Source organism: Leptonychotes weddellii, chromosome 6 (assembly GCF_054177405.1).
Source record: "Leptonychotes weddellii isolate Sample4059 chromosome 6, ASM5417740v2, whole genome shotgun sequence".
In the NCBI taxonomy this organism is placed as follows: Eukaryota; Metazoa; Chordata; class Mammalia; order Carnivora; family Phocidae; genus Leptonychotes; species Leptonychotes weddellii.
This window is the reverse complement of record NC_138374.1, coordinates 5,645,191-5,667,100: the sequence shown is the minus strand read 5'-3', so window position 1 is coordinate 5,667,100 and position 21,910 is coordinate 5,645,191. Positions and strand designations below refer to the sequence as shown.

At 45.4% G+C, this 21,910-nt stretch overlaps 1 protein-coding gene across 1 annotated transcript in view; it reads right to left on the bottom strand.

The window, feature by feature from the left end:
* The window catches only part of ADAM12 (ADAM metallopeptidase domain 12), a 314,942-nt gene that overhangs the window by 50,293 nt on the left and 242,739 nt on the right, over positions 1 to 21,910 (bottom strand). Inside the window, exons 7-11 of the mRNA XM_081823035.1 lie at positions 16,947 to 17,012; positions 15,795 to 15,866; positions 11,007 to 11,176; positions 8,470 to 8,554; positions 3,276 to 3,559 (exon numbers count right to left, since the gene is read on the bottom strand). Of these exons, the coding sequence (XP_081679161.1) occupies positions 3,276 to 3,559; positions 8,470 to 8,554; positions 11,007 to 11,176; positions 15,795 to 15,866; positions 16,947 to 17,012 (677 nt within the window). The remainder of the gene's footprint in view (positions 1 to 3,275; positions 3,560 to 8,469; positions 8,555 to 11,006; positions 11,177 to 15,794; positions 15,867 to 16,946; positions 17,013 to 21,910) is intronic.

Sequence of the window (21,910 nt, the reverse complement as noted above, 5' to 3'; positions counted from 1 at the left end):
GAATTCCCAGATACTGCTTTTGCCAAAGAGTGATTTCCAAGGCGGGTCTTCATGTGAACTAAGCGAAGACAGAAAACACATGCTCGCACACACTCCAGGCCTTGTGGTAATTAACGGTCCAACCTGTAAGGAACCCCCCTCCGACCACCCCTGCAAGCTCCCGCGGACGTCACGACACCGCATTTAAGCAGGAGTGCACGCTAGTGTGGTTCTCCCGGGGCTTCAAGTCCCATTTGTCAACGACAGGCAGGTGGTGAATATTTCAGAGTTAGAATTCTGGAATGTCTTGATAAAGAATACATTGGGCATATTAAGGGCTGCGCTTTCCCCCTTTCAACCATCGGCAATGCTTGGTCCTTTTTGATTCGGGGAGACCTAAAGATCATGAAAGCAATCACGATTCACCTCTTTTTGAGCCCCCTTCGAGGCTAAGACTTGAATAACATTTTGAACGTTTGCTGCTCGTGCCTGAAATCAGTAGTGCAGAGGAAGTCAGGGGGAAGGTTGGTGTTTGGCCAAGGGCCAGCCTACAACGAGCCCTTCACACAGACTGTGGGCGCGTGGCTCAGTGACTGTTTTGAGGTGCTGGAGGTGCTTTCCAGCAACTACGAGCAGGGATTCTGGAAGACGCCCTCAATGATTTAGTCCCTGCGAGCTAAATAATAGCAGTAATCGTGCTGCCATGTATGTGTGGAGTGATTTACAATTTACAAAGACATGTGATCTCATTTAATCCACTCTGCCGCTCTCGAGGGGACCCTATGAGGTAAGAGAGAGACCACGTTGGGATAATACTGCAGATTAAAAGCAGCCCAGAAGTTCTACAATGGGTGATGGATGGCTGAGGGTTGCCTGGGCGGCCTGACCTCCCCCTCACTGTGGGCTTTTGTGATTAATTCACCCACTTGCTTGGGAAGTTTCTTTCCATCTGAGAAAATTAAAAACACCACTCTCTGTTCAGGAATGTGGGATCATAAATGAGAACCAAATAGAAAAGATTTATGCAAAAGCACAAGCTCAGCAAAAGAGAAAACTTAGAAATTGCTAATAAGGTATAAATCAAGTAAAGGCTATTAGCAAACTCCTGGTAAGGAAAAAAAAACGCCTTTGAAATGATTTGCTGAGCTCTTAACAGTACCGCTTCTACCTATGATTTTCAAATATCTCCAGGGTAATTTGGCTCATATCCTTAAACACTGCCATGACGACTTTCCAATTTGAAGACCTTTATACAAAATTATGGGGAGTGTCAGAAGGTAGGTCTTGCTACTGTGCCTCCAGAATCACATAATTCTTAGAGCTGTAGGGTCTTCCTCATCTGTGCATTCCCCATGACAATAAGCACAGGGGGTAAAAAAATGTGTTGACTATGTGAACAAGTAAGTGGAAGGTGGATGTATAGATGATCTGATGAAAAGATGGATGGATGGATGGATGGATGGATGGATGGATGGATGGATGGATGGAATGAACAGTGAATAATTGGATGGATAGATGGATGGATAGACAGAATGAATATGAATCAAGGGATGGATAGATGGATGGAAGGAAGGAAGGAAAAAGACGAACTCACTCATTTTCTTGATGAAGATTGGTTAAGACCAGAGGGGTTACTCCTTTGCCTGTATTACCCAAAACAGTTGGTATCAGAATAGGGGCTCCCAGGGCTTCTCAATCCTACTCTAGTGTTCCCAATCTAGATTTTCTTCTCTTTCATTTGCCAATTTTATCAAGAGTTCCAAAACATTCATGATAGTAGTCATTGGGAACCACTTCCGGAGGCATGTAAGCTGATGTGTTTGTGTCTATTTGATAAGCAGGGAAATTTAGCAAACAGTGAATTTTCTGTGGCCACTTCGAGTTCATCAAGAATGAGAAAGCATGAGCACCACTCAGCTGTATGTTAACTTCCTACCAACCTCATTGAGATTCGCATGGCATGCTGGCCAGTGTTGCGGGGCTCTGTCTGGCCTGGTAGGATACTGGAAAAAGAAGACACCTACAGGCCCCTGGCCCAACCTCACACCCTAAAAAGGAATTCTTTGCCCCAAATGCCCCCTAAATAATTATCTTGCCTCTGCCTGAACAGTTTAAATGACAAGGAGCACCCACTTTCTCAGAGTAGCCTCCCTTTGGGGAGCTCCCTGGTCAGTATCTAGGGTTTTATAATATTTCACTTCCTGTTGGTGTTGGCCTAAGATACTCTCACTTCAGGCTCCGGTTCCTGGCTTCAGTTATCTCAGACTCAGAGCAAATCCCTCGACTGGGTCTTGGTAACTCCCTTGAATCTTGCTTAAGACAGAACCAGGAGCAAAAAAAGATGCTCTCCGAAGACTCTGTGCTAATGGTGGCGATGAATTCAAGCAGTCACTTGCTAATAAGGTAACAGTGAGGTGCCTCAAGAACAGGCTTAGGCATGACAACGTCCAGGGTGTGAGCCGTGCCCTTCTGCCCAGTCTTTGTTTCAGGGGCAATGTGATGCCCAAGGAGCCATTTGAGAGGAGCCCCCCAGAGCTATTGCTTGCAGAAACATAACCACATTCTGTAACAATCCATCCCTTTACACCTCTAGCAGGTGTCCCCTCCTCACACCAGGACTGGCCCCTTGCCAGCAGGTCTTCCCAGAGGCCAGTCTTTGGGCTGCCAGCCAGTACTTGCTTCCTGCTCCAGCATTTCCTTCCAGCAAACCCAGAGAGCAGGCCTCACCTGGGAAGTGCCTTGAAGAGAAGTGTTGGGAAGGTCTCACTCAGGGTATAAAAAAAAGAAGATCGTAACAAGTGCGCGTTCTCCTTTCCTAATGAAAATCTCCCCACATTAGCACAGCGCTCTGGTTTGGGCCGGGCCGGTGAAGGCATCAGGATGTTATCAGAATCTGTACTCAATCACTCCACGTGGCATCTCTTTCCACCTCATTTGAATGCTCCCTTAATGAAACTGTCTTCCTTTTCCCCTGGGCGAACCAAGTCTCGAGTTTCAGAAAGGCATTCCAAAGGGAGGAACAGCGTGATTTACTGACACAGAGAAGTCACTTCATTTAAACCTCTCGGATCCTGTAAGGTGATGCCTCAGAGGCGGGAATGCCGCAGGCCCCCCCTCCCCCTACTGATGCACTTCAGATACTGCCGGCCATGGCCTTGGGGCCAAGCCCAAGGGAAGAAGCACTCCCCAGCCCACACCCTCTGAAGGCCATGTGACCCATCTAACCCTGCCCCCTTTGCCCAGTGAGTTTTCTCGGCCCTTGGCTCGCGGGGGCAGTGGAGCTGTAGGCTGTCTACTTAGAAAGGGATTTCCTTCTGGAAGTTTCCATGGGTGGTCTGGCCAGAAAACCAGGGAGATTTTTGCTTAGCAGTTTCCCAACATGCAATTCACCCTGTGGCAACTCTGAAAGCGGCTGGACCGTGGGTACTTGCCCGGTGGAGGGGTTCATGATGCAGCCTCCTTTGTCAGCGGCCACACTGCAGCCACAGCCTCGCTCCAGTGTGTCGTGGTTCATTCCGAAGTTGTGGCCCAGCTCATGGGCCAGGGTCACGGCGGCGCCCAGGGGGCTGTCGGAATGGTCCTCAAAGCAAACACAAGAGCGCAATGTATAGTTCACCTCTCCTTGGCCTTTTCCTCCGCCCCGTCCACCTCTCTCCCCCACCACTGGTCTTTTAACATCTGACCGAATCCAACCCCTATAAGGAACAAACACAGAGTCCCATTATTTAGTTCAAACGTAAATAAGAGATGTGACCTATTTTACGAAACCAGCTCAGGGTCCCTTCTGCAGAGGAATGCATTCGTCATGAACACAGGTAGGACTCTTTATGTCTTTACATGAAATGCTCAAGGCAATCATCTCTATTCTCTTACCTGCAGTCACTTACAAAACATCTTTCTTGGGGCTCCTGGGTGGCTCGAAAAAAAGTACCATTTTATCCTCGAAGGAGATGAGGCTGATGAAAAGTTGGGAGGGGAAAGCATACTTTGTGACATTCTAAATAAGACCTGAGCGGGGGCTACTGAACACGCCCTTCCTGTCTACTTAGAAGGATACTTGGAAAATTCACAATAATTCACAAAAGAAGCTTGCCACATTGAGTAATCTGTTTGAAGACTCAATGAATTAGGATTGTATCCAGGTATGGCTCACTCTTGCTGGCTCCTTGTTTTGTCAAGTAGATCTCGGAGATGGGTAGAAGCACCCTGATTCTCTGACTGTTGGTGCTGGGGGTTTGCTCAACTCTTTGATGGGTTTTGGAAGATGGTCTCTCCATTCAGCGAGCATTGCGTGGCCACCCCTAATTTAATGAAGTGCATGGATGGTTTAGATGAATAGATATTAGAGATTATTGTTACTTAAAATAGTATTACTAAATTATTAAATACTAATTATTAAAGTATTGTTACTTAATTTTAACAAACTAAAATTAGTTAATTATTAAATGGGATTTGCAGAAATTATGCCCATTTTTTTGGTTTGTTTCAGGAGTAGAATTTAGTGATTCATCACTTACATATAACACCCAGTGCTCATTACATCAAGTGCCCTCCTTAATGCGCATCACCCATTTAGCCCTTCTCCCCACCCACCTCCCCTCCAGCAATCCTCAGTTTGTTCTCTATAGTTAAGAGTCTCTATTTTGACCTTATTTTATTTTTCTTTCTTTTCTCCTTTGTTCATCTGTTTTGTTTCCTAAGTTCCACATATAAGTGAAATCATACGGTATTTGTCTTTCTCTGACTGACTTATTTCACTTAGCATAATACCCTCTAGTTCCATCCATGTTATTGCAAATGGCAAGGTTTCATTCTTTTTGATGGCTGAGTAGTATTCCTATCACTCCTTTTTCTGTTCATCAGTTGATGGACATTTGGGCTCTTTCCATAATTTGGCTATTGTTGATAGTGCTGCTATAAACATTGGGGTGCACGTGCCCCTTCGAATCACTATTTTTGTATCCTTTGGATAAATACCTAGTAGTGAATTGCTAGGTTGTAGGGTAGCTCTACTTTCAACTTCTTGAGGAACCTCCATACTGTTTCCCAGAGTGGCTGCACCAGTTTGCATTCCCACCAACAGTATAAGAGGGTTCCCCTTTCTCCGCATCCTTACCAACATCTGTTGTTTCCTGTGTTGTTCATTTTAGCCATTCTGACCAGTGTGAGGTGGTATCTCATTGTGGTTTTGATTTGTATTTTCCTGATGATGAGTGATGCTGAGCATTTTTTTTCATGTGTCTGTTGGCCATCTGTATGTCTTCTTTGGAGAAATGTCTGTTCATGTCTTCTGCCCATTTCTTAACTGGATTATTTATTTTTGGGGTGTTGAGTTTGATAAGTTCTTAACAGATTTTGGATACTAGCCCTTTATCCGATATGTCATTTGCAAATATCTAGGTTGCCTTTTAGTTTGTTGACAGTTTCCTTCACTGTGCCGAAGCTTTTCATCTTGATGAAGTCCCAATAGTTCATTTTTGCTTTTGTTTCCCTTGCCCCTGGAGATATGTCAAGTAAGACATTGCTATGGCCAAGGTCACAGCGGTTGCTGTCTGTGTTCTCTAGTATTTTGATGGTTTCCTGTCTCACATTTGGGTTTTTCATCCATTTTGAATTAATTTCTGTGTATGGTGTAAGAAAGGGTCCAGTTTCATTCTTCTGCATATTGCTGTCCAGTTTTCCCAACACCATTTGTTGAAGAGACTGTCTTTTTTTCCACTGGATATTCTTTCCTGCTTTGTCAAACATTAGTTGACCATAGAGTTGTGACCATTGGTGGCGTTTCTGAAAAGGCCTGCCCACCACAGAGCAATGAAGGTACTTTATTCAAATACTGCTTTGCGCTACCCAGGAAAGAGATAAGAGGTTTTCCAAGAAACTTCCAGGAAACAGTGATACTGGGTTTTGGAGAAAGCATCATTCCTGATTCAGATAATCTTTGTGGGGCCTCTTCTAAAGGCATGAGCATGAAAGATTATATAGGCTGTTGCTCGTTATAGCTGTAGCTGCCTCTCTCCCTAGCCCTGAGTCTCAGAAGGGAACAGCACATCAAGGGACCAAGTTATTCTTAGAATAGATGAAATTCCTAATAAATTACTTTGTTTAGATTTTACAGTTTCCTGTTGTAGGAAGCTTCACAAATTTGTTTCAGGAAATCAATTCTCAAGAATAACACAGGTTGGCAAAGAGAATGTAGCCAACCTAAGAATGTGGAGGGCTGAATTTAGCATATTTTGGCATAAAATTCAAGGACTTCGTCCTTTAAAAATTATTCTTTATTTGATTCTTTTGTATCACTGAATATCTTGGGTTTGTTTTTAATTGCCAAGTTGTTTTACATTCTTCACGGATAAGTGATTATGAACAGACTATCTCGCAAGAGACCCTGATCAACAGTTTACATTTGTAATAAGAAAAAAAAAAAACCCCTATTTCTTTATTTATGGCATAATCCCCAAACCAAGGCTGTTCTAGTCCAGTTAGATATAAGGGCATAGCTTTAAGTTGCTAAAGCAAAGATTTGCTCCATCTTAAAAAAACAGAGAACCAGTAGAGGAACTCATCTTTTCAATTTGATTGGATTCCTGCTTCCTTGCTACACGATTTCCTTCCTCCTAGACTTGTGAGTCCTTGAATGGGGGCATGGTCACATGGAACAACCGTGAATTTAATTTTAGAGACATAACAGGAGAAAGTTCATCTAGAAGTTTTAGGTCTGGTCAAGAGATGGATCTCATTTATCTCATGAACTTTATAGAATTAAAGGGGCTGTAGACTTTTGTCCTACTTGATGCTTCCCTCATATGTGGAGTAAACAAAGGATGTGTCTAACTGCTGCCAAGTTGGTCAAACATATTTCCTGTTGATTGACTTTGGTCTTGACTTGATTACCACTGCAGTACACATATTTGCTTGTTTTCCCACATTTGTCTTCATCCATTTAAAAAAATAGGCTTTTCTGTATACTTTTAAAGAAGGAATCTTGATCAAGTGCTTCTATGGAAACGGAATGAGGGACACAAGCTGAAGAAAGCCACTTACTATGATCAGAATGGTTATAAAAATGTTTAAACTCTCCAAACAGAAGAACCTGCCATACTTATAAGGAATTTAGTTTCGGCTCTAAAAAATATTTACACCCATTTTAAGTGGCAAAGTCAGTAGCAACTGACCATGGAACCATGAAACAGAAAATTATTCCCTCTTAAAATTTTACAGGCTGCTCTGTAAAAACACAGTTGGGATCTGACTTGAAATTAACCTGGCACCAACAAAAACCAATCTTTCCAATGACTTTCATAGTGGGGATCACATACAGGGCTCATAGGTCCAAAGAAAACCAGAGGGTAGCTCGTTCAAGCCAGAAATCCAGAGTGGGTGCTATCCTCCCAAATGGCTACTTCAGCTTGTATGTTTAGTGCATATTTATATGAATTAACAACACTTATCAGAGAAGAGGAAAACATTTGTTGTGTATATTCACTAAGAAGATTAGGTCGGGCACTATGTGGAAGGAAAATAATAGTCAGCAGAACGTTACTCCTTTTGCTCCTTAATACAATGGGGTATTCAGAAATGTTCTGTTTGAAAAAAAAAGGTGGAGGAAATCATGGTTTCCTAGAAGGGCAACGTTCTGTTTGTTTAATGGAGATGTCAGAGTAGTCTGTGAGAATACTCCTTGTCTGAGGGCTGGTGCAAAGGGGACACTGCATTTTCAGAGCAGGGACGGTGCCAGCATGAGGTGAAACCTTTTCTTTAATTAACTGATGGAATGGAGCAGGAGTCCCCTGTTGGGCAGTGTATCAAAGCTATTTCCCTCTTAACTTCATAAGAAACAAGTCCCAAATATTCTTCCACTTTTGTTCCCTTTATAAACATGTAGAGCCCCAAAATGACAGAATTATCCTTATGAAGCAATAAACCTAGGTATCTGCCTTCCAAGATTAACGTTATTATGAAGACAAATTGGACACCAGGTAGGAGGTAGATCAAGCATCTGCAGTGGTAGTCAAAAACCTAAGATTTTTGGCTGTTGGGCCTGGAGACAGAACCATCAGAAAATCATTCTGGTAGTAATGTTTGGTGAGACCACAGTCCATCTAAGAAACTGACTGATGAGGGGCAACCCCAGTGCCCTGGTTCATCTCAATGCTTGGGGGGGGGGGGCGCGAATCCTGGATTGGAATGCTTTGATCAAAATCCCAGTTGAAACTTTTTCTCCATAAAAGGGGCAGACAGGCTTCCACTGAGTTATTTTTACACACTCACCTTACCTGTGTACGACTTGATGTGGTTTTTTTTATAAACAGTCCCTAATATATTTTGGGATATAGAAGACCATAAATAGAACTAGAGAAAGGTAGAATTACGTATAAGAAGCATGAAAGAAAATGCCTAATTTTACAAAGTCCGATAAAAGTAGAGCTGTCTGGAGAAATGCAGGGAAATGGGTGGAACATTGCTATCAGCAACTTGGTGCCCTTGACTTACCATGACGATCCCTCCCGACTGCTCTGCGGTGCACATGCTCATGATTGGTGCCATGCCAATGGTGGTCCCTTGGAAATAAACCCCACTGGGAAATTAAAAAAAAAAACAACTTTCTTAAGTTAATATAGAATGAGGGCATTTCCTAACATTTGAAATTCTTTTGGCCATTCTTGCATTCCAACAAGAAGAGCAAGGGTCCATGCAAAAATGAAGAGAGCCACGTGGGGTGTGTTTACAGGTGATTTGTGTCCTTAGTTCCTCTCAAATGTATTTTTGCATCGTGGTCCCATAATCCTTTCAGATTTTTGTTTGCAAGACCCAGACCATGACCAGTCATGACCTTTGTACTTATGAGTTGTATCCTGCCTATTTCCTACGGATTGGAGGGTGCTGCTCCTTCGAAACATTTGCTGATGGAAGTGCTGGGAAGAGTCACAGAGAATCACTGGTAACTAAATGAAATGCACGTGGTGGTTTACTAGACTTTCTGTTGTAGCTGAATTTTGTTTTCCTGTGTAAATTTACAATTAGGCCAGAAACCCAAACTCTTTCAAGTGTCTTGCTAACGTAGCTGGCAAAAATGAAACCGGCAGAAAAATGACTGACCCTCTGGAACCAATGCAGGATAAGCACCCACCCAGGAGGAAGCCTCTGCACCCCGGGAGGAAGGTTCCAGTAGGGGATGTTGTGGCTTAGGGGCAGGCTCTCCCCTATGTGGATTCTTAACCTGATCAATGAGTCTAATGACGTGAAGCCCTGTTTAAAGCAAGTGCTGTAAATTTGACCCTCATGCATTAAAAATTAAACATTGTTCATATTTGTTGAATCTCCTTTAAGGGAATCTCCTTTAAATGATTTGCTCATGTTATCTTGGCCACGTACATACCTAGATTATATATATGCTGTTCGAAAAGTTAGTTATTCTGACAGTGTTCAACTGAACAAAAGGGAGTAAGTATATATAAAACCTTATCTGTCTACATATGTGTATATATATATATATATATATATATATATATATATATCCATCCATCCATCCCATCCTGTCATACTCATATGTACAGTAGTTGGGGTTACAGATTTTATATTTACATCTATATAGACCATTTTAACAGATATAATTATATACATATATAAAGTTATATAAGAGGCTAATTTATTTCCAGATGTTCAAGTTGGACAGACTCCATTTGGGAAAAAAAAAATAAAACAAAATACTCTGACTCAAAATATCTAAAGTGTACTTTAAGTAGTTCAGGATTAATCAATGCATAAAATATGAGGCAACCCCAAATATCCAAGGCAGGAAAAAAAACCAAACAACCCTGTGAAAATGGCTAAAGTAAATTATCAGGGAATGCCAACAGCCTTAGTTCAAATGTAGACATTTTCTAAAGTGAGGATGGGGTTAGAATGGTTTTTAACTTTCTATAATTTTTAAAAAGATTTTATTTATTTATTTGATAGAGAGAGCACATACACAAACAGGGGGAGGGGCAGAGGGGGACAGAGAAGCAGACTCTCTGCTGAGCAGGGAGCGGGGCTCCATCCTAGGACCCTGAGATCATGGCCTGAGCCAACAGCAGATGACTGAGCCACCAAGGCGTGCCCCACCTTTCTATGAATTTTTAAGAAACTAGATATAATTTTCCAAAGAAAAAAGTCTCTGACCCCGAATCTTTCAATTCAGTGAAATGAGCTACATGAGAACATAAGAATAATAGCATAAACTGTTTAAGGGTCTTAATAAAAAGTTTGTCACTTGGGAAAAATCTACTCCTTACCAATTTAGATTATGATAAGATTTTTTTTGTTTTAAATATAAAGGTGTTTGAGTATCTTCCCAGTATATTATGTTATAGCTGTGCTTTCCCTCATTTTATTATCTTCATGACACAGTGCGATAGTTGCCTTCTCCCGGAGGACCGGGGACTCCCGAGAGTGGGGAGGCTTAGAGTGCTGGCCATCGTTATATTCAAAGCACCTAAAACATACTTGCTTCCTGACTGGTGCTCAATACACACTGATTGAAAGAATGCAGACTGCTAGGGTCCTCTAATCTAGAAAACCAGAGTCCCAGCGAAACAGGAGGAGGGATGAACATTTCCCTTCTCCAGGCATCTGGCAATAATCATCCTAATGCATCATCTTCACATCTTGCATAAACATTTTTCACTAATAGTGAAAGAAAATGAGCTTTTTTTTAAAATAGCCTATTCAGGACAATTTTGTATCAAGACAAAGACTAGAAAAATTTGCATAGAGGAAAACGTTCAGGTGATGGAAAAAGAAAATAAGACATCTCTTAGAGGAATAGGTTTCCTCGGGGGTTCAAAGGGAGACTTTCCCAATAGAACCCCAGTTTGGTCAGGATGGCATGTTCCCCACTGATGTGGGCTGGGAAACACCCCTGTACAAGTCAGTGTGGTCTGCAGAGAGGTGTGCAGCTTTGGGGACTGCCAGGTGAAGCTAAGAGGAGAGAGGGCTGCTGAGGTCGCTCTTTCTTTAGGCAAAGGAGAGACAATGAACCCCCATACCTGATAAGCTGGGCATTGTCATGCGATTTGCGAGGTAGAAGCTTCATCTTTCTCCAGTCCAGAAATTCATGGAGGCTTGTGAACGGGTCCTGACTTATAGAGCATTTGTCGATGTCATTCCACACCTCCACGCCCACCAGCACTATCCGAATGTTCAGTGGTCTGTAAAACTGACGAAGACAGGCACCCTCTGGGGATCACATTCATGAGAGCTTAAAATGCAGACTAGAACATATTTGCATGTTTTGGACTTCACTGACATGGGTGAGAAAAATATCTCTGGGCTCCCTTGTTCCTGTGGCATTAGAATTTAAGAAATATTTGCAGTGTCTGATGCAAAGTGATGTGTTAACTGGGTTTCCATTGTTGTTGAATGGTTAGACGCCGAAGTTAATAGGCTTTTTGATGTCTGCCCTTATTTGTAGGGAAGCACACATTTCACATGGTTCACTGGTGATTTAAAATGTGCATATAGATGTGTACTATCTCTAAAGTAGTTACATTATACCCAAAGACTGCCAGTTAATAACTACTGCAGGAAAAACAATGAGGGAATTAGGATCTTTCAGACACTCTGCCAAGGACAATAATTTGTTCCTTTAAAGCAAAATGTTCTACCTATGAGTTACTGAAAATGAATTTGTATTAATTTTTCAGCAAAGACTCAGACTTGGCTGACGCTATCACGTTCCATCCCTTATAATCAACCTAGAAGGTTTTAATTAAATGCACAAATCACTATCTTTCAGAATAATAAAGGCATACGCAGAACCTTTCTTCTGGAACTTTAATAAGCATTTTCCTCACAGCCAGAAGTTAGTTCACAAGCGGCATCATGGGAAGGATCTTCTAAAGGAAGTTCCTCTTTTATAGGCTTGTGAAATCAAGCTTCAGGTATATCACCAAAGCATCGTCTCACTGCCATTCTGTCTCCTATCTTTATATACTCCTGGCTTCAACCTACAACCCTTTCTCCACAAGCAGATCATCCTGGGGCAGAGGTAGGAAGAGCGGCTCTTCTAATGGCGAAGGGAGGGTCTAGTCCGGGACAAGATGATTGGTCAGGGCAGAGGGAGGAACTACCCGTTGCCTCCAACTACTTTGCTGCCCGCCATGTGCATTATAGCAAGGAGGTGGCTCTGTGCTCAGGGCCCAGGGGGTGAGGACATGGGATCACCTGGCTGGCTGTAAAATCTTCCAGTGCCCATGATGGGTGAGGCGGTACACAATGGGCAGGGGGAAAGTCCTCATTTGCTGATACTCCAGGTAGCCAAGGAGAAAGATGTGGCTGATGGGGGCAGCCAAAGTCAAGCTCCAGATGTGAGCAGGTCCCATTTTTATGCTACACGCATCTGGGCCAATAAGTAATAAAAGTCACAGAGGCTCCTCATTGGATGGTTAAGCCCCATTCCAACGTGGTGAGCTAGCGGGCAACACACTCCCCAAGTCTCAGCATCTGACCCCCATCCTGACCCACAGGAGGCAGGCTCATCGCTTTCCCCACTGATCTCCCCTCAGTATCTGGTGAGCATTAGGTTAGCCCATGAGTATGACTGGAATGCACACTATATCCCAGAACGTAAGCTGGCTGCAGCGGTCCCACTGGGCTTCAAGCAGATAACAATTACAGGCATTACATTAATAAGTTAATGAGACAGGGCGCCTGGGTGGCTCAGATGGTTAAGCGTCTGCCTTCGGCTCAGGTCATGATCCCAGCGTCCTGGGATCGAGTCCCACATTGGGCTCCCTGCTCCTTGGGAGCCTGCTTCTCCCTCTGCCTCTCTCTCTCTGTCTCTCATGAATAAATAAATAAAATCTTTTAAAAAAAATAATGAGACAATTCTCTGACCTAAATGCTGCCCAACGGCTTGTTTTTAATCAAGAATTGCTCGGTCTGTCGTATGGACTTGCAAGCTCCCAGGCCAGGCTTCCCGGGCAGAATGAGCTTCCTGGACTCTTCTGGAACCCTGACTGCCCATGTCTGGCCGCTGCCCTTTGACCGGGAGACCACACTTCCCACTGCGTTAGGCACAGAGGTAACAGTGATCAGGAGGCAGAAACGTTGGCGCTCCAGTGCCGATGTCCACACCAGCTCACCAAGCCATAACCTCAGAGCCAGATGCCCCATGTGGGCTTCACGTTGTCATCTGTGAAGGGGACACTGAGTTTGCCTCCGACAAGGATTCTAGGGAAGGGGTAACTAAGGTCTGTACAGCACGGTCCCTCAGAGCTGGCCTTGGTGCTTGCCAACCGAGGAGCTTTTCATGAAACGATGGGTCATGATTTCTGTCTGTTAGCTCGCCCGGGTCCCATCCTTGCGACAGACCTCACACGGCGGTATGTAACGCACGCTCCTTCCGCTCCCCGTTGGTGCCACTGAACACCGGTCAGGCCCCTACTCCGGCTGAGTCATCAGACACTATCCCTGTCCTGCCCGCTGGGGGCCTTCTTCCCAGGCTGTGGACGGCTGATAACAATAACCACGGCGGACCCTCGGTGAGCCTCTCCTACGCCCGAGGCACAGTGCCGGGGACTTTCCAGGCTGCAGCTCTGTTAGTCTGCACCCCAGCCCAACGGGGCCGAGAACTAGCAATATCCCCATTTTGTCCTCAGGGACGCTGAGCTATGGAGGGATCAGGCAACCGCTCGAGGCATGACTGGCGTGGCTGGGGTGTGGATGCAGGCAGCCCGGGCCCAGCACCCAGGTCTTAAACCACTAAGTAGCACACCCCTCCTGTAAAAGTGCTCAGACTCCCTTCCAAGAGGACCCGCTGTGACCCCAGGCCCAGAGAGAAGCTGGACAGGAGCCTGGCAGCTGCCTGTCTGTCCACGTACCCCAGAACATGGGGGGGTGCAGCCCGAGAGCCGTGGCATCGATTCACCCATGAACACAGTGGCAACAGGCATTTGCTTGGCTCTTATTGTATGCTAGGCTTGGCACTGGCACCGAGAACAAGGATTAGGATGCCCTTGCCCTTGGCTCCCAAATGCTCAGAGGTCAGCAAGAGGCTCAAGGCTGGGGACACTGAGCCATTGTGACAGTTCACTCCAACAGAGTGAACTACCAAGAAAGGGTGCAAACAGGAAGTTCACGGGGTGCTGTGCTGAGGGCTCAAGGAAGCCTTTCTGGAAGAAGTGGATCTGAAAAAAAATTGAGCGGGAGCAAAGAGAAGACCTGGTGGGCTCCGACATGAGAACTTGCACCCTTCAGGCAACCAGCTCAGGAGAGGAGGATAGAAGACTCCCACAAGCAGGAAAACACCCGAAGAAATTAAATGCACGGAAGCTGAGCCCTTTCAGAAGTAGGTCACAGGGTCTGCGCCAGCGAATCTGCCGCTGGTGCTAACTTCTTAATGGATACGAAGTGGGACAGGTGGGAGGTGAAAGGTTAAAGAGGCAAAGCTTGGGTGATCACACACCTCCACTGCTCCGCCCTGCAGGTGAATCAGGACCTGGGGAGCGCCTCTTAGTTCCTAGACACAGGCTTTGCCTCCAGCTATGAGCATCAGACCTGCTTTCCGTGTTTTACTTACAGGGGGAATTTCCTGGATGCTTCAGAATGTCACCTTTGTACTCAATGACTTCCTGGTCTTTCAGTCTGGGATGTCCTTCTCCCTCTTCCCTTCAGGCCAACCCAGCCAGCCAAGCAGCTATTAATTCAGAATGGCCAAGGAGAGCCAAGATTTCTGCAAATGAGGAAGTTGCCACTGGAACCGTCATTGTTTTGGGGTCGAGACACTCCCACTTGGAGAGGGGCAAAGCTGAACTTTTGAACACCTGCCAGAGCCCAGGGCTCATCATCAGTTAGCAGACTTGGATGCACAGAGCATCTGGAGGAGCCTGGGTACCCCCAGCATGGTCTTCAGGGTCTGCTTGGGGTGGCCACATATGTGCTCAGCAATTCAGCTCTCTCCTGGCCAGAAACACAAGAGCAGCCAGGCTGGCCAACTCCAAGGAGTCTGTCAGGTCTTTTCTGAGGTATATGGTCCTTTAATTACCAGTGCGAGTTATTAACAACCCCCCGATTGCCAAGGTACCCGGGCAGCAATGTCTTTGAAAGCTTCCAGGTGACTCCGATGTGCAGGCAAGTATGAGAGCCTTCAGCCCCAGACAGCCTGACAGCTCTGTTCTGCAGGCATGCCGCGGGAGGGCAGGTGCTCCGACAGCTTCACCCTCTCCTTGCAAAGAGGTAGCATGAAGAGTGTCGCTGAGCTCCTACTCCCGGGATTAGACCAGACTTCTGGGGTTTCCTCCAGGTCTGGATCACCTTTGCCAAGGGTAAGCTCCCAATCTCCTCATTCTTGGTGAGCAATTTTCCAACAGCTGATTGAACCAAAAGCCAATTTCTGGGTCTCAGGACCGTGGACCCCTGTGTGTGTCACTTATAAATGACAGCCTGCCCTCAGGGGGACTGTGGACACAACCCAGGGAGACCTGGGGAAAAGCCCCCTTGGGAATTCTCCAGAGGGTCAGATGCATCCTATTGGGGTTCTGGCTCTAACTGGGGAACCTGAGACGCCCTCACACTGGGACTCTGGCCAGAAGAGAGCCTGGAGGGAGATGTAGCCCAAGGCCACCGCAGTCCAGACAGCGTGCGTGGGTTGGCCTCTCCCGGAGCTGCTCCAGACCGGGAATTCTGTGCTCGGAGGAAAGGGGAAGTCCACGTTCCAGCCCAGCACCAGAACCTGGTCTCCCTGCCAAGTCAGACGAGGTGTGTTCCATTCCCTCCACCTCGTTTCTAAACATTTACATGCTTTGAGTGATTTAATTACCCGAAAAAGAACTTACCTTGTCAACGTGATTAGCGATCTCTATTAATCGCTGCTTAACTTTTTCCAGATCTTTTCCTTGCCTCTGAAACTTAATAATTTTAAATGTCAGCATTAATAATGGCAAGAATATCAATCAAATCTCATCTTCCCAGCTCCTGGAAACGTGAAGTCTTGAGCTCCACAAACCACCCGGGACCCTCCATGGTTTATAGTGAAACGAGTTCCCATCCTGACGAGTAATTTCCCCGTCTGGGGACTTTCTGAAACTCCCTGAAATTTGCTCAAGCCAAGTGCTCAGAAGACAGTAACTTCTGTGATTTTTCCAGCCTCATAAATGATGGAGGCCGTGACATGTTTTGGCAGAGAAAACAGACAACGAGAAGGCAGTCCAAAGCCATTTTTCATATCATCAACTTGATTTTAACTTCCTCAGAAATTTCCTTTATATAAATGTTCCTAAAAATTAAACAGTAAAAGTAATAGAAGCTCATGGCACCAAGTCAAACAGTGCAGAGAAGGGAGAAATGTTAATGAGCCCCCCTTCTCCTCTCTAATCTGACCTTCCTGCATGGGAACGGTTCTCTGAGCAACCGTCAAGCTGGTTTCATTCATAGGTGTCGGGCGGGTGAGTTCACGAGAAAAAGTCACCTAATTCATAACATGGAGTGGAGGCAAGGAATGAATGCAGAGAAGACCGTCTAAAAACAGGGAATTGGAAACTAATTCAAGAGAAAACTAACCTAGCATCAAAGCAGATTTCAGAAGATAGGGTCTTTCTGCTATGTCTCCGCACGCAGCCTGGATTCTCTGATTCATTTTGGGTCGGGACGTATCGGACAATTTTACATGAAACTTCTCCCCCAAATGTGTCAGAATACAGTCTAAAGCCATCTGCCACTTCCCCCAAATAATTCCTTTTGGAGAGCTTAGCTACAGAATAGCTCTGCTTTTCCTGCAGTCCTGGCTTTTTATTTTGTAGTATCAAATACATTTGCAATATTTTATGCTAATACCAGAAAACCACTTTTTTCAGTAGGTTGTTTGCAATGCTTTTAAGGGTTCATAGAAAATGAAGTTAATCAGAGCAAGTAATAACTTGCTAAATATTTTCTTTCCCGTATTTTTTTTTTTAAACCAACTGTACCGAGAAGTTTGAAAAAGTTCTTACCTCCCGGTTGTCTGCTACGATAACCAGCTCTACGTACTTGGTCATCTTGAGGGTCTCTCTTTTATGCTGCCAAAAGTAAACATGGATTTAATTTCTTTTCACACCTCTCCAGGGCTTCCAGAAGACTGTCTGTATCTCTGAACCCAAGCACTTTGCCTAAGGGGAAACTATCCTCACCACCACCACTAGCAGCCCCACCTCTGTTCCCTCTAGAAGTTCACTTCCAACCCCAATGACCTCTGTCAAACCTTCTCCACACGGGTGACCGGTTTCCCTTTCCATATGGGAAATCCTTAAAAAGGAATCCTGCCTGCTGAATTACCGACCGTGGGATCAGAACGAGTCAAGATCATTATTAAATGAAACATGCACATACACAAGCAAAACCAAAGCACGTCTGGAACAGGAGCAGGCTGATGGCCGTTCGTTTTGGGCTGCATGTAGCACAGAGGAAGATCCCTACAGAAGATGATGGAATTCAGTGTCTTATGTGTGTTGCTTTCCCCTTCACGGTCGAGTGTTGGGATAAGAGAAAAGTGAAAGAGAATATATTTTGAAGTGGAACTGCATGATCCTTCTGGGGAAACACTAAATAGTCCTCTTCAGGTGGCTTATTTCTTGTGGCTGAAAAATCTAGTTAGAAGCAAAGGACAATAGTGGTCTGGAGAACAGGGAACAGCCAAGCTGATAAACGGAACAGAGTCAGGCGAGGAGGAGGTGCTAGGAGTAAAACCAGAAAGAAACAAAAGAGACAGAATAGAAAGAAACAGTGTTAAGAAAAAATAAAAAGACTGAGAATAAAAAAAAAAAAAAAGACTGAACTATAATGCCACGGAGCAGGGGAATGGAGGGGGGGAGTGAAATAGTTGAGAGGAATAAGGAAACTGTACATCAAGGGGTAGGGACGGAGAAGATGCAAAACTCACTCTGAAATAAAGGCAGCCTCTGAAGTGGGTTACATTTTAATCAAGTTTCCTCAAAAAACATTTGCACTCTTCCATGAATTACTGGGAGAATCCCAAAGGCATTTTTAGGAGAAAAAGAGCAATTCATGGAGGGTGGTCTCAAAAAGCAAACATTAAAAACAAAAAACAAAGCCTTCTGTTTCTGCAATAAAACGCCGTTGGAGGAAACGGGGGCTGAGGTGGGCTTGGTCCTTGCAGCCGATGGGCTGGTTTTTGCGTTAGCGACACTGCTCCCCGTATAAAACTCTCATGCTCTAACCACGCTTTCAGACAAAAGCAAAAATGACCGAGGCATGCTTTGAATCAGCTTTCCAGTGACATAATCCTGAGGGAAACATCTTTTATAAGACAAATCCCCATCAGTCCGGGATCTTCCAAACAGATTTTTACAAGAAAAATGTTTGTATCATAGCAGTGTTCCTGCTCGCCGCCCAGCTGTGCTGATTCATGAATTTAGGGATCCCTCAAGAAATCTGGAAACCTTATGGAGAAGGGAAAAATAAAGCACCAGGAAAGGTATAATTTCTCATACTTTTACAACGTTACGAGAAAAAAAAAAGTCAAGGTTGGTGACTACATGCTCCAGGCGTGCTTCCTGGTGATAACTATGTACTCATAAGGGAAAAAAGATGAACCCCAGTGGTACCCACTGGTGTCCCCCGAACGAGCCACCTTTGGAGGGGTGAAGATCTTGCCCCTTTTCCTTCTCGAGGTGTGAAAGAAGCAGATGTCTCTCTTTGTCCCCCGCCCCACAACTTCCCGATTAACCACGAACAGATTCAGCTAATCATACTAAAGAGCATACAGCTCTGTGACAGAAAAAAACCTAATTAATCTTCCCTTGAAAAACCCGCAGAAAGGGCCTTGGTTGTTTAGACGTTTACACCTTTCAGACCACGAAGGGTGAAATAAATGACCAGGGGATTTTTCCCAGTGGCCTTGGATCATCATTTAGAAAATACACAATTCCAGATAATGAAAACAAACAGATGAACACAATTTTCCTGTCTCTGCAGTTTTCAGAGAAGTCCAAATTTTCTCATGAATTCAGAGAAATGCAAGCTCAGAGAGAAGCCTAACCACATAATAATAAAAAGCCATGGGGGAGGGGCCGGCTCATGGCCGCGAACATTCATTCTTCCATCAGCGGCACACAGAGAGGTTTAAATTACCTCCACATGACTTCGACCTATCTGGGCTGTCCGGTTAAAAAAATATATATATTTAAAATTTTTGATATGAAGAGCAACATTTGAAACTGGTGGCTTGATTGAATTTTCATTTTTGGGGTTATAAACAAAAGCCCTTCCCCAAACAGATAGGAACATTAGCCTCTGAGAATGGCCCAACAGAGTCTCCGTTCCAAGGTGGAGACCGAGGCGTTCTCTGAGTCTTGCTCAAGAGGGAACCAGTTCCTGGGCCTCTCGAAGTCATCACAGCCAAGTTCCCAGAGACAGAATATCCCCTGACATGCTGTAACAAGAACTCTGGCACGGGGGACTTAACCCAACCCAACTCAAGTCAGAAAAGCAAGTTAAGATGAAGGTTTCAATAAACGCTTATCATACCTCCTCCCTCATCTGGGCCAGACTATGTGTCTATCATTTACTCACCCCACAAATATCTACTGTCACTCTCTCTGTGACTCGGCACTAGGTCGAGTGCTGGGGATAGAGGGATGGACAAGAAACCCAAGGTCCCAGGCTCATGAGGCTCGAATTCTGGGAGGGGTTAGGAGACAGGGTGACAATAAAGAATCAACGAAAAAAATCTTAGCCTGTAAAAGGGGCAAAACAATAGACATAAACAGTGTTCTGCAAGGAGGATAAAGATGGGGGCGTGTGACGAAGACAGCTGCGAACTGAGGATGAGAAGTAGGTATGTGTGCGGGGAACAGTGTTCAGATAGATGGAATAGCCACAGCAGAAGTTCTGAGGCTGGGAGCACGTGGAGAGTCGTGGCAACAGGCAGGATGGCTACATGGTCTAGAGCAGAAGGAAGGAGTGTGGATGAGCCTTGGACGGGGCAAGGAGGCTGAAGGATCATCTAGTGACCTGAGAGCACCAGGGAGCCCCTGCACAGGAGGTTTTAAAAATAGCACTCTGGCTGCTGGTAGAATGGATTATGGGAAGATAGTAGCAGAAGCCAGGAGTGCAGGTGATTGCTGGTGACAGTTTGGGACAGGAACCATGGAGATGGGCAAACGGGTTCCAGTTGGGTGTGATGCAACCATCAACAAAAGATCAATATCAATGAAGCCAGGGCCCACGTTTCCGTGGGTGGCAAGATCAGCAAATTAAATAAATCCAAAGTTTGGTTTGATCTTCCCCTGAGTAAAAAAGGGTCGTTGTTTGCTCACGAGAGGCTCGGTGCCTGGACTCTGAGGCCACTTTATGAATATTTATGAGCTGAGCCCCGGGTCCCTACTCTGCCAGGTCTTCTCCACCATCCTGACACTGGCTTGTGCGGGGGTGTGAAGCACACTGATCACACCTGTGTGCGATGCAGCCCCTGGGGCCCGGCTGATGCTTGGGCAGGACGAGCAGCCCGAAAGAGAGACGGTTAGCTGGAGGAAGGGGCTCCGTCTGACGGACTGAACGTTAATAGGGACAAATGCGAAATACTGAAGTTGAGTCCACAAAGCCAATGGCACCAGGGAGATCTATTTATTTATCCAGAGTTTTACTGGACTTAAGTCTCAATAGGAATCCACACCTGGAGATTTTGGAGCCTCAGAGCTCAGGGCCAAAGAGGCCATCACTCTGCCTCTGTTGTCTACCAGCAAGATCTAGGAAGGAGCAACCAAGGCAGCGAGAGCGGTTGATACGGTCTCTCAGAGGCGGTGTGGACGGCAGATGATTATGTCAGAGAGGCGTTGGGTAGGCCTGCTGTAATTAGCGGGGTCACATGGCTGTGGCCAGTTCCCGATGTTCAGCGCTCAGGCTCTGCGCCACCATTACGTGTCTCCTACCAAACAGGAGGGGCTGCCTAGAAATCAAAAGCCGTAGACCGGCCCATTTCAGAACGGCTACGTTTGAGGACACACAACGGTGTCCCCCTGACCGGCTCAGCAGCCTGAGCCAACACGGCTTCCTACAGGAAGTACTGCCTTCTACGTTTGACTCATAATCACCTGCACTAACGGAGGGGAGCGATATAGCACAGGTGATCCCCAGAGGAAGGATGACGCAAACATAATTCACATTTGCCTTTGGGATGCATTATGTGATTTTTCTCCCGTGGCAGAGTTCCCAAGCCTTCGCCTACAGCTGGCTCAGGCCAGTGTTAGAACTAGTCTGCGTTCTCGCCCGGCTCCTTGGTGGAGAGGGAAGGAGCGTGGCGAGACGCAGGCCAGCGGAGCGGCTGGGGCTCTGCGAGCCGGACTCAGGGAACCTGCAGAGGTTGGATTGGACTACAAAGCCATGTGACTGCAGGCGCCCCTCCAGAGCGACTTGGGTTCTCACTAAAATCTAACGTAGAGCCTTGTAAAAATGGCAAACAATAGCTCCAGCTTGTATTATTGCCCGTGCATACCCTGAGTGCTGATTTATTCCTGCTGCTCTGGGAAGGGAAACGCAAATATCTGCAGAAAAATCTCAGCCTGCAAACCAGTCTTTGCACCAGTTAACATTTAGCGGGGGCAGAAGATGCTCGCAGAAGCGGGTATGGCCGCCTTGTTGCATAAACAAGAGGAGCTAGCTGCAGTTCCATTGATTTTTTTTTTTTTTTTTGAGTATAAAATCAGGCGGTGGGAGTGAGCAGGTAAGCTGCACATAACGTGAACGTGTCTCTTTCACGTTCACCAGAGACGCTACCCCAAACCACGTGGTCTCCAGTTCCAATCCCCTAGTCGTCCCCGTACTCAAAAATTACGTTTCATATAGTTTTCATTATGTAGATGTACTTTATGTCATATTTTCTCTTCCACTAAAACAATCACAACTATTTCTAGAGAAAAATGTTGAGGGCAGAGCTGTTGCCTTCCCTTTTTTAAAGGTT